Below are 13,505 nucleotides of genomic sequence, written 5' to 3' on the forward strand. Positions count from 1 at the left end.
GCCAGAAAACACAGGCCTACGCTGACAGGTGAGTAGGGATGAGCGAAAAGGACTGTGAACTTAGCAAAATCAGAGATAATAGACTTATAAACAACAACTTAAAGAATTAAAGAGATTTTTGAAACCAGTCATCTCATTTGTTTGAAGCAAGTTCTGAAATAACACAAATATGTTAGGCTTTCCTGAGTTTGCTCTGAGTTTTCATAAACACTTCTCAGTCTATGGGAAAAAAAAGAGAGAGAGAGAGACTTGAACAAAGAAGCAACAGTCAACTAATATATTTCATTAAAAATTTTATTTTTGGAGCCCATAAATGGACAAATTCCAAAATAGTAGCAATACAGAGTATTTCACATTTTAATATCTCTTTCTATTCAGCAGTCCACTTTTGCATTTTGTTTTCTATAAACAAATACACTGGATGAAAGCAACAGTGCTCTTAACCCCAAGTTCAATGCCTGAGTATTTCCAATATTTATTTTGAGCACATAATAGAGCAGAGGCAATTACTTTTCTTGAACATTTTATTTCCATTCAGAGCTTAGCAATCACTTCAGCTTCACATTATCCTATCATAAATGATAACCAAATGGCCTAAGTAGCTAAAATCATAAAACTATTATAAGCCAAGTCAATGGTAGATATACAAAGTTAATATAAAATGACAACTATACTGGTACACATTTGTTTTGGACCCTACTAGAAATGTGCCAAAATAACAAGTTTTATTAAAGAATGAGGTCCTTGGGCATAGGCAGAAGGGTCATATCATCAAACGTTATTAGGAAAACTGTAGGTAAAAAGAAATCAGCCTACAACGTTAACCAAATAAAGGAGGAAAGGAGAGTACATCACCAGGGACAATGACAGTTCAGGAAACGACATTTACCATCCATCACAAACTTGCTCACCACCTCCAGAGCTCAGCACCAGGCTCTCCAGGCATTGTATTCTCCCACTAAGTTTCTTTATGTGGAACATAAACCTACATTTATGGTAGCAACAGAATATTATACTGCTATTTAATCCGACAGCAAAAACAGGAAAAAAAAATTGTTAGGGCCAGACTGACCTTGGACCACCTCAGTACCCCTGAAAATAGGGGCAAAAAATGAATCACTAAGAAACAGTATTCAAAGAGCACTGTATTAGCAAATGTGATTTATAAAACAAGTAAAACTCAGTAATCTTTGATGGAAAAAGCCATAGTATTATTTGAAATTTAAGAATGTTCTGATGCTGATTTTTTACTGAAGTGGCACTCCAAGCCGTTAAGTTGGAACAAATTCCAAACTCACACTAACTTGCATCACCTCAGTTTAATAATCCAATAAATGACAAAAAAGACAAACAACGAAAACAGCATCATATAGCACAGCAGCTTTGTTTGGCTCCCTCTGGATAAAATCTTCAGTTTTCCCATAGTTTTACCTAGAAATCCAGTTGTAGAATCAAACTGTGAATCCTATGAGGAGAAAATAAAAACAAAATACAGTAGTTGGATTCTAATATTCTATATATGCATTTAAGTAATTTAATATATTGTTATTAGAATACATATTAAATGACATTTTCTGTGTTTAATCAATTCAGGAGCCTGTTTATAATTTGAATAATCAGCCTGATTACTCCATGAAAAATAATTTTCTCAATAAATAAAAAGCTCTTTCATTAACCAATAAGCATTCTTTCAGCCCCAGAGTAATTCAAAACCCCAGAGTATTTAGGTCTTGTTCCAATTATGTGGATTAAAAACATTAGCAATAAACGTAAGTCATTTACCCACCATCACACAGGTTTTTTCCCACTTTTTGTCGGGGCATTGCACTCCAAGATCAAATGGTTGGTTGCTTCCCAGTACAGCAATTCATCCAAAATTTAATATGGTTACCACTTAAATGTACCTTTACTTTTAAGATCCTTTTATTTAGGTAGCTGACTTTGAAGGTCAGCAGAGTCTATTAAAGTTAAGAGAATGCCATGTAGAGGTGGTAAAATGTGGTAAAGACTACAAATATGGATGGGAAAAAAAACAACCACATTATTTTTACAGCTCAGGTTCTGTGTAGCTCAAGCACTTTACATCTATAGTTCTTCACTGGGGTTATGCATCAGAATCACCTGGGATGCTTTTTACAAAATACATAAACATAGGACCCTCCCCCTAAAATTCTGAATCCATATATTTAGAATGAGAACCAGGAATAAATATTTTCAAAGTTCCTCAAGTGATTCTAATGTACAATCTTCACAAGGAGGTTGCTTTCAGTGCAATATTCACTTTTGAATAGTACAATTTTAAAAGCATTTGAAGAAACTAGGGAAGGTCCAGAGAGAAGTTTGACATCCAAAATAAACATGAGAGAATGAAAAGAGCCTCTAACAAGAAAAGGTGTAAGTTACTGAGCTTGTTTAGACTAGAGATAAAAGCCTTGGGGACGTTACTATGTTCAAATCTTATTGACTTGTTCACAGTGATCCCTAGGAGATCAAGCAAAAGAAACAGGTTCACATTAAGTGAAAGACATTTGGTTGGTTGGACATATAAAGTGTTTTTCATTACTTGGCAGTCTGTATCCACTGAGGTCTTTAAGAGGGCTCAAAATAGTCATTTGTCCCGAGTCTTTAACAGTGTGACTAAACACAGGATTAAAGATACACTGGCTTCTACCTCCTCCTCCTCCTTATATGTGTTAGGCAAGATGAAACAGGTAAAAACATGGCAAAAACAAATCTCAGAGTTATTCCAAACCAAATTTGAGAAGATCAGATCAAGTTTCTTAAAGTTAAAATCATACTCACCATTTCAGCTAATAATTTATTTTGATGTTTAACTTCGTGGCCTATTTCAATGGAAAGCTGTAAAGAAAGCATAAACATTATTACTTACATAAATGTTTTTAAGTGTTATAAAGTAAAAACATTCTAAGCATAAACATTTTCTCAAATAAAATTGTATCCTAAAAATATAAAATATACTCTCATTACTTTTCTCACTGAAATTAATAGAAAATGAATTTAGAATTTCTATTCCTTCCCAATTATGGACATGGTCTCCCTGTTCTTCATTTTGATTCCATCTTAATACTCAATTCCATCTTTTAATTTTGGTACATATTTCTCTCCAGTTCTCTTATCCTTGCATTCTTTTTTCTCTCTTTATATTATTTACACAATAGCATTCGTTTGTATATTTCTTCATTTACATTTTTAAAATGTATACAAGTTCCCATATTATCAATTCAAATCCAGATACAAGTAATATTTTCCTAATGAATGTGACATTACTTTGAATATATGTCTAAATTATTTGTTTAGACTCTAAAGGTGTTTTTCTTAAAATATGATAATATATTGGAAAAAAATTTACAAGTTAGTTACCACATCCTGAAGCTATGCACAAAAAGGATAAGTCTAAATGAAATACCATAAGTGACTGCAGCTGCTATTCAAACCAAAACCTATCTAATACTTTATATGACAAATTTATCAAAGGCTGCACTTCAAAGATATTTGAATAAATACACTACCACTAAATCTTGGAAACTACTAAAAATCTTGGTAAACCAGTGCAAATATTGTCCTTGACTCATTTTGTGTGGAAAGCATCTGGGGTAATATTGACACAAAACCATGCTAGAATTCCATAGATCAGAACATGAGCTTTTCCCCCAAATTTAAAAATTCAGAGATAATAAAGCAACTATGAAACTAGATAGCCCAAATCACCTAACTATTTCTACAACTGTCACTCCTACCAGGGAAAGAAATTTCCAGGAGAAAAAAACTTTCTTCTAACAAGGAGTCTAAATTATCCTCCTGGTTGAACAGTCCAGAGGAAAAACAGTGGAAGTGAGAATCAGGAGAGCAACCATCCATCATTAGCCATCCTTGAGGGAGAGAGGGGAGTGGCCTAGAGACCATGGGGCGCTGAGGATGCTCCACTTCCTGTCCTGGAGCTGGTGACTCAGGCATGCTCACTTTCCAAAAAGCCATGGAGCTGTACACTTTTGTACACGACTTGTACACAAAAGGTATATGCTATCTCAATAAAAACTAAAACAGCAAAAAAAAAAAAAAAAAAGAGCCCAAGTTATCAATATTGGAATTAAAAAAACTCATTTAATTCTTAATTTCCTCTAAATGTCATATTTTCTAAATTACTAACATTATACGATATTGCTTAGTTCATAGATCAACTCCTTTTGATTTAATATGACCTGGAAAACAATACTTATTTCAGAATCTAACAGTCTCCAGGCTGAATACAATTCTATTTTCCAAAGACTAACAGAATAGCAACTAAGTTTTAGCAACATAAGATTCCAAAGAATGCTCTATAAGTGTACTGCGTGTTTGTTTTAATGCAGAATCAATCACATACACTGGTAAAACTGTCTTTCAGGAATTCCTTTATTTAATACATATTAACTCAATACCACTATAAGGAATTATATTAAGTGCTATGTAGAACATAAAACTAAGTACAATAGAAAACCCTATATTCTGATAAATTTCTTTTACATACAAATAATTCCAATGCAGCTCATTATGCAATAAATGCTACAGAAACGGTACAAATGGTCTTATGTTCATACGGAAAAGATTACTTTTATGTGGTGATCAGGTAAAGCCTCGAGGAGAGAAGATGCAATGATGGGAGCCTTTCAGAAGCGCCAGACTTCAGCCAATGTCAGAAGGGAGAGGACGCCTAAGGCAAAGGGACAGCATGACCAAAGATACCGGAGTGGGAGAGTGACAGCATGCAAAAGACATAAGGAGTACTCGAATTTGTCTGGCAGAAAGCATGTACACATTCTGGAGGTGCAGGAGGGAAGGTCTGAAAAGCTGTGGACAATCTCTGCAGAACCTATCTGATCAAGCTACAGAGTGTGAACTTCATTTCTTACATCATGGGAGGCCATTGAAGACCTCTGGGAGCAATAGGATGCAATGTAAAAAAATACTCTAAAAAGATGACTGTGGTGACAGGGTGTGGCTTGGACCAAAACACTCGAAATATTAGGAACAGACAGGTTAAAAGGCTTTCCCAATAGTTCACCTGAGAAAACTAGGGGATAGTATTAGAAATAGAAAGGTTGAAATAGGAACAGTACAAAGAAAGAAGCATAGGACTTGGTGACTGATATGAGGTACAAAGGCAGAAACATGAAAGACTGAGATTTGTACCTTGTGAGACTAGAAGAAAAGTCAGAAGATGAGCTGCTTGTGGGTGGAAGGTGGAATGCTCTGAGACATTACTACAGACAACATACAGTATTTTAGATTTAACTACCAAAAAAAATGCTGAAGTTAAAAAAAAATATGTACCATATGTTTTGATTGGCCACATACTTTCTAACCTTGTACTTAAATCATGTCTAAACTTTTGAGTCATGTTGCTAAAACTTAAGTGCTATTTCATTAATTGTATTCAGCCTGGAGACTGTTACATTCTGAAAAGAGTTTTCAAGGTCATATTAAGTCAAAAGGAGCTGATCTATGAACTAAGCAATATTGTATAATGTTAATAATTTAGAAAATACAACTTTAGAGGAAATTAAGAAATGATTGGTTTTTTTTTTTTTTTTTTAATTCCAATATTGATAATTTAGGCTTCTTGTTAGAAGAAAGCTTTTTTCTCCTGAAAATTTCTTTCTTTACCTGGCACAAGTGATAGTCGTAGAAAGTAGTTAGGTGATTTGGGTGATTCATCTTGCTTTATTTTCTGTGAATTGTTAAATTTGGGGAAAAAGCTCTCACCACTGAACTACACTACTTGGGTAACTGAATTCCTTAGTATGATGCCAATAAAAGTATATATATATATTATATAAGTATGAAATATACATGTATATAAATACACAAATTAAAAAGTACAAAATATGTGCTTTATACTTACAGATTTTATAGCAGTTACTTTGTTTCTTAGACTTTCCGTGAGTCTCTCGTTTTCTTCTTCACAGGCACTATATCCACTATTAGGATAGCCATAGTTGCCATAGTTGCCAGGAGGTACTCCTTCACCTGCAAGGATCAGAGTTACAAGCACAGTTGCAGCAAAAACAAGCCACTTTTGAAACCTTGACAAGAAAGAACCGAAAAAGACCCCTGGAGGGCGTTGCAGACCATGTATGTCTACAATATTCACACTCCAAGTGAACTTCAAAAATTAATAACCAAATAGAGACTAGAACAATTCTAATACCCTCTCTTAAGCAAAGAATATTGAATTCAGATCAATACACATTAGTTGATTGCTTACTGAATGCCCACAAGACACTGAAATAGGCACCAATATATAAGGATATTCTGGACGTTCTGGTTGTATTTCCTGCTCCCCAGAACTACAAGGGTGAGGCAAAAATTATCTGCACGCTGGCTGTAGAATTTATTTTAATTAACTTTTAGAAAAGACAAATACATCATTTTTTGACACAATCCCCTTGCTTTTCAATATACTTTGTCCACCTGTCAACAAGCTTTAGTATTCCCTCATTAAAAAATGTTTTAGGCTGAGCTGTGAGCCATGAATGCACCGCTGTCTTCATTTCTTTATCAGAAGTGAATCCAGCTTCTTCTTGATGGATAACAATTGTGCGACCTTCCTTGAACTTCTCTATCCATTCACACACACACACTTCTTCACAACAAAACACTTTCTCCATACTGTGCACAAAGTCTTTGATAAATAATGGCACCAGGTACACCCTCAGACCACAAAAAAATGAAATCACTGCATGCTGCTCTTTTTTCGTGCAAATCACAAGTGGGGCATCCATTTTTGCTCACAATGCAGTTATAAATGAACTGATGTAACACATTCACACCTGCACAGCAGTGACTGTGGAGACAGCAGCCTTAAACAGAAAGTGCTGATAAGACAGTGCGGCCAACAGAAGTTTTAATACAACCGGAGTGAGGATAATTTTTGACTCACCCTCATACATAATTAAAAAAAAATACAAAAGTAGTAACATCAACTACCTATGGAAGAAGCTTGACTGTTAAGGGAAAGGCAGAAAGAAGATAATATAGCAGGATGGAGTTCATGGCAGAGGGAAGGTCCTTTACTGACATCTCTTTCTTTTAAATAGAGGAGAGCTGGAATAACTTTTGGAGAATATTAGCTAAGATTTAAAAGGGGGACTCATTCATTCTTCAACAAATACTTGAGAAACTACCATGCATCAGATCCACTGTTCTTTCTAGGTGCTACTTTTTGGAGCTCATCTTCTAGGCAATAGCACTGGGATACAGGACTACAGTCCCAGCCACTGCCTAATACACTACTTAATATTCATCAAGCAATCAAACAGGTGGAGTGAGGCTTGAACAGTGAATACATATACTAACATGTTGGAGGATTGAGAGAGAAAAGCATAGTTGATGGTGTTATCTAATGGCATTTTTTTTTTAACTACTGACAATTTTCTTAGTAAAAGAGGAGAAAAAGCCTGTCTTTGAAGAATGGTGATCATCTGGGGGAAAAACAGTAAAGAAAATAATGGAGGAAGGTGATGACGGTTATATAGGATTACTACAGGGATAAAGCAATCCTGGCTTAGGCAATATATTGTAGTGTGATTCTTCTCCCGAAGAACTCATTAGCCTCAGTTAGCCCATGAGAAGCTGGATGATTGGACTGATCAAGAGTTGGAGGTTTACAGTGTTGGGGTGGCTGAAGAACAGAGCCCAAGATGATGAGATTGCTTGCCAAAAGACTGGGTGAATATATGGATTATGGGACTAGACTGGACAAAGATTGAAGTAGTGTCAATAGAGGCCTGAGAATATGCAGGAAAGGGATGATACGGAAACTAAAGGTCTTCATAAACTCAGAGTGGAAGGAGCAGCAGTGACAGTAAGAGATGGAAGGGCAGGAAGTAGCAGCAGCACTGGTTATTGAAGGAAGGTCAAAGTGTGAATAGAAAGCTCTTTCAAGGCACAGCAAAAATCTTACTTTCTCTAAAATCCAAAATTCTCTCCTTTGAACACTTACAGCTCTGACTATACGTAACACAAATATCACACTCTGGACTGCACTCCAAGGGCAGAAACTAAATTTGTTCCACTCATGCTCTATATCCCCCCAGAAACATAGACACACGGTAAGGCACACCCAGTAAGTACTTGTAAATGAATTAATTAATGAACAGAATCTGAATTCACTATTATTCAACTCTGAATGTGCCTGCCTTTGTTAACAGTGGGGTCGTAAACTTCTTCGAGGACAGAGGCAGTGTCTCATCCTTTTCTATTTCCCCTGTACCTAATAAGTACTTTACATGCAGCAGACACACAATTTCCACCACCACAAAAACCACAACAAAATATTAAACAAGTATGTTCCTGAGGAGAGAGTTGCATTCCCCAAATTTTCCCTCAACTGCTGACACACTATCCACAAAGCTAAGTGTGCCAATATAAAAGTTAAGGACTCAAGTGGCTAGACATAGTATTTTTCTCCACTCAACAATTAAAATAATCATTTAAAAAATGCATTCTCACCCTATTCATCAATTATACTCTGCACAAACTCTAATTTAATACAGACCAAAATCCTTAAAGAAAAGAAAAATGTCCTCATATTTTATGTGACTAAGGTGCTAGATATATCACATTTGCCCAACAAGTCATTGCTGGCTGGTTGAATTTAACCACTTGACAACTTCACCAAGGAAGTTATTTCTAAATTAATGTCTATTTGTTTCACTTCTTTATTATTACCTTTGCCTATCTTAATTTTATTTTTAGAGTTCTTCCATACTGTTCCATTTATTAAAAGTAAAATTTGCATTTTATTTATTGCCCAGAATCTTTCAAGGCACATTTCTCCTATTAAAGAGTTATTCTACCTCATGAAACTTAAAAGCTTTTGCACAGCAAAAGAAACCATAAACAAGACTAAAAGGCAACCCTCAGAATGGGAAAAAATAATTGCCTATGAAACAACGGACAAAGGATTAACCTCCAAAATATACAAGCAGCTCATGCAGCTTCATACCAAAAAAGCAAATAACCCAATCCACAAATGGGCAGAAGACCTAAATAGACATTTCTCCAAAGAAGACATACAGATGGCCAACAAACACATGAAAAGATGCTCAACATCACTCATCATCAGAGAAATGCAAGTCAAAGCCACAATGAGGTATCACCTCACACCAATCAGAATGGCCATCATCACAAAGTCTGGAAACAACAAATGTTGGAGAGGGTGTGGAGAAAAGGGAACTCTCCTGCACTGTTGGTGGGACTGTAAGTTGGTACAGCCACTATGGAAAACAATTTGGAGGTTCCTTAAAAAACTACAAATAGAACTACCATATGATCCAGTAATCCCACTCCTGGGCATATACCCAAAGAAAACCATAATCCCAAAAGAAACTTGTACCATCATGTTTATTGCAGCACTCTTTACAATAGCCAGGACATGGAAGCAACCTAAATGCCCATCAACAAATGAATGGATACAGAAGATGTGGCATATATATACAATGGAATATTACTCAGCTATAAAAAGGGATGAGATGGAGCTATATGTAATGAGGTGGATAGAACTACAATCTGTCATACAGAGTGAAGTAAGTCAGAAAGAGAAAGACAAATATTGTATGCTAACTCACATATACGGAATCTAAAAATGGTACTGATGAACTCAGTGACAAGAACAGGGAAGCAGATACAGGGAATGGACTGGAGAACTCGAGGTATGGGAGGGGGCGGGGGGTGAAGGGGAAACTGAGAAGAAGCGGGAGAGTAGTACAGACATATATATACTACCAACTGTAAAATAGTCAGTGGGAAGTTGTTGTATAACAAAGGGAGTCCAACTCGAGGATGGAAGATGCCTTAGAGGACTGGGGCAGGGAGGGTGGGGGGGACTCGAGGGGGGGGCGTCAAGGAAGGGAGGGAATATGGGGATATGTGTATAAAAACAGTTGATTGAACCTGGTGTACCCCCCAAAAAAATAAAAAATAAATAAAAAAAATAAATAAAATAAAATAAAAAAAAGAGTTATTCTTCCCTCACACCATCATCCACCCCCAATATAAAAAATAAAATAAAATAAAATGTTAGGAGTTGTTATTCCAAATTTAGCCACTTCTTTTATGTGACTTACTGCTATGAAAATTTGTAGGAAAGCTAATGGGTGCCAAAGATGATCCTCAGACTTCGCCCCTTAGACAAATGCTACTTTTGGATAGTTTCTATCAATAACTGAACTAAATCATTTAGAGAATCATGTGAAGTGTGGAAGCTTCTCCACATGACTATCAGATTCACGATCCCAATTTAAAGTTCAAGGTCAATATACCTTGACAGTTAAAAAAAAAAAAAAAAAAGCTTGTCACATCATGCCGCATCACACAAATGTAAATTACAGCAATAGACACCTAAGTAATCACCTTTCCTCCTCTCAACCACCCAGGAGCTTAAAAACAAAAAACAAGCAAACAAAAAACCCCACTCTATCCTAGAGATTCTAATTTAATTAGTCTGGGCTGGGGTCCAGGTATCAAAGTCTTAAAAGCTCTCCAGGTGATTCTAATGTACAGTTAGAGCTCAGAATCTCCAGTTCTCAACTCCCTTTCCTGCAATTTATCATAGCATAGCACATCACTGCACAAAAACATTCAAAGGGGCCAAAAGACCTACTGATGAGATACAAATTCTTTGGCCTGGCACTCAAAGGTCTCCACAATGTGGTCGGTTCTGGATCTTCATGTCCTACTTCAACCAAACTGGCTTAATCATAATCCCTCAAATACATCATTCATAATTCTAGATTCTAGTCCTACAACTGTTTTGGGGGCAAGGGAGAGAGGGTCACCCTTCTAACTGGAAATTACCTCTCCTACACTTCATTATTTAAGCTTTAGTTGAAGTTTCTATGTCTCCATAAATTACCATGTGCTCCATCTCTGAAATCCACTCCACTATCTGTAGAACTTATTTGGTAGTTGGTTACAGCTACCACCTTGTACTATAATTTATCTTTGTATATATTTCTACTCCTCAACTACATTGGAAGCTTTGGGGAGCACAAGAGAGCTATAAAGGACTGTATACCTAGACCTTACTCAAGTACACAATAAACGTTTGCTGTCATTAGTAATGATAAAAAGGAAAAACATTTAGGCATATAAAACTAAACTTGTTGAAAACAAATTATCTTTTTTCTCTACAATTTATCTGGCCGACTTTCCTTCTATGATTAAGTATTCACAAAAACTACATTTTTCAAAAGCTGTTTCTCATATTACAATTTACTAATCAATGTACATGCCTAAGAGTTACTGGCAACTTTCACTAACTTTATTTTTTAAATTATTTTTAATTATTTCTTTAAAATTAACTTTATTTATTTGCTGCTTTATTTATTTATTTATTTATTTATTTATTTATTTATTTATTTATTATTTATTTGTTGCATTGGTTCTTTGTTGCTGTGCACAGGCTTTCCCTAGTTGCCGCAAGCAAGCCAGCTGGGGCTACTCTTCCTTGTGGTGCCGGGGCTTCTCACTGCAGTGGCTTCTCTTGTTGCAAAACACCGGCCTAGGCGTGTGGGCGTCAGTAGTTGCAGCACATGGGCTCAGTATTTGTGGCTCTCGGGCTCTAGAGTGCAGGCTCAGCAGTTGTGGGGCATTGGGCTTAGTTGCTCCGTGGCATATGGAATCTTCCTGGACCACGGCTCAAACCCGTGTCCCCCGTATTGGCAGGCGGATTCTTAACCACTGTATCACCAGGGAAGTCCCAACTTTCACTAACTTTAAATACCTGACACTTCTGAAACACTTTTTTTTCCTTATCTTATTATAAAAACTGAAAAAGGTAACACTATCTTTTTTCAAGTATTTCCTATATTTTCTCAGGGACACTGTACACTGATTTAGCAGGTTTTTTCTTTTCTTGTTTCCCAATCCTTTCTTAATAGTTTCAGAACCAGAAAATGCTGTTTTAATAGTTCCGTATTATAACAGACTTGTGCCTAATTTGTTCCTGCTGCTTGGTGAACCTGCTTTCTAAACCAAAAGGTCAAGAACAAATGGTAACTCACCAAGAATTACCACATTCTACTGTCTTACCAGTGGAACAAGGCTCAGATAAGAAACGTTCTGGGTAAAATGGCCTTTAACCCCGAAGTTCCATATCATGGCCTTTTTTAAGTTATGACACGTATATTTACCTTTGTAACTCAGTTACCAGGCTAATATGATTATTAGTGTGCTTTGCACGCAACACTCACTCTTCAACTTCGCTTCTGAAGAAACTAACATCAGGTCCAGTAAAGCGAAACCGAAGACAGACTTCGGGAAACTCAGCAATTTCCATAATCCCGCTCAGTCAATAACACTAAAAAACTCACCACTGAGTTGGCACCTGTACATACCTCATGCCCTGTACACTACTCTCTCTAAACCTACCACCCATACTTGAGACTTAACTAAACTTAAGGAAGCCCCAGGATCTGGGACAAACGGTGTGTTTGGCACCGCCTCCCAAGACCCCTCCATACATCCTGCTCTCTGGCTCAGATTCCAGTGACAGGAAACCTGTCCGATTTCCTCCCACGTTCCCGCGCCCAGCACGGGCAGTTCTAGAGCCCCCGAACTTCGAATCCCAACCCTCTTCTTACCCAGGCCTGCACGCCTCATCCTGCCAGATGAGCGGGGGAAAAGGCGGGCTGAGGGGTGGGTATGAAGAGGCCAGGGGCCACCCGGACCGCGTCCTCAGCACCAGGGCCCGGAGAAACACCAACTTCTTCCCGCAAGGCGCCACGACAGCAGGGGAGCCCAAACATCGCGCTGGCTGATGACGTCACCCAAGGCGCTTATTGGCGCCCTGAGAGGAGGCTTGAATGGCATTCTGGGAAACGTAGTACGCAGCCGAGGCTGGGAGCGTGTCAGGGGCGTGGGGTGAACCAGGCTGGAGGAGCCCGCGGGGCTTCCCGAAGAGCGGCCGCGGCTCGGGCTGGGACTCCGACTCCGACTCCGACTCCGGTCCTGGGGCTCTGGTTCTCCGCTCGTGCCCTGGCTGTTTCTTTTGGCTGTTGGCCTCCGAGGTTAACCTTGTGTATCTTGTCCCTCCCAGACCATAAGGGGATGGTTGACTTCTCTTTCCTGATTCCGCCTCTCACTTCCTCTCACTTAGAGTTAGTTCAGGCAAAGTCAAAGAAAACTTTATCCAAGTTTCTGACCTCACACGTAAGTAACCTAAGACCCACGGACGGGAAGGAAGGGGTAACCGATTGGCGCCGGGTCACCCAGTGGTGTAGAGAGAACCAGGCCCTTTGCTGCTCGGAAGTCAGTGAGAGTAACCGGGGACTCCTCGGAGGCAATGAAGACTTCGTTCCTTGTTACTGAGTTAGTTGCATTTCTGGAAAGAACCACGGCTATTAGTTGTTAAGGGACCGAAGGACCCCTAAACTCCCTCCCACTTAGACCTTTTTAACTTATACAAAAGATGCCGAAATACTGTTTATTATGGTAATATGCCA

General features: G+C 37.8%; 1 protein-coding gene across 1 annotated transcript; it reads right to left on the reverse strand.

Moving 5' to 3' along the window:
- Window positions 1-276: 276 nt before the first annotated feature.
- Window positions 277-12,801, reverse strand: BET1 (Bet1 golgi vesicular membrane trafficking protein). Its single transcript, XM_057733965.1, has 4 exons — window positions 12,645-12,801; window positions 5,903-6,027; window positions 2,803-2,859; window positions 277-1,465 (listed from the first exon to the last, which is right to left on the reverse strand). Exons 1-4 carry the CDS (start codon window positions 12,661-12,663, stop codon window positions 1,310-1,312), a joined length of 357 nt encoding a protein of 118 aa, XP_057589948.1. The 5' UTR covers window positions 12,664-12,801; the 3' UTR covers window positions 277-1,309.
- Window positions 12,802-13,505: the final 704 nt, after the last annotated feature.

The sequence above is a fragment of the Hippopotamus amphibius genome, chromosome 4 (genome assembly GCF_030028045.1).
Source record: "Hippopotamus amphibius kiboko isolate mHipAmp2 chromosome 4, mHipAmp2.hap2, whole genome shotgun sequence".
In the NCBI taxonomy this organism is placed as follows: domain Eukaryota; kingdom Metazoa; phylum Chordata; class Mammalia; order Artiodactyla; family Hippopotamidae; genus Hippopotamus; species Hippopotamus amphibius.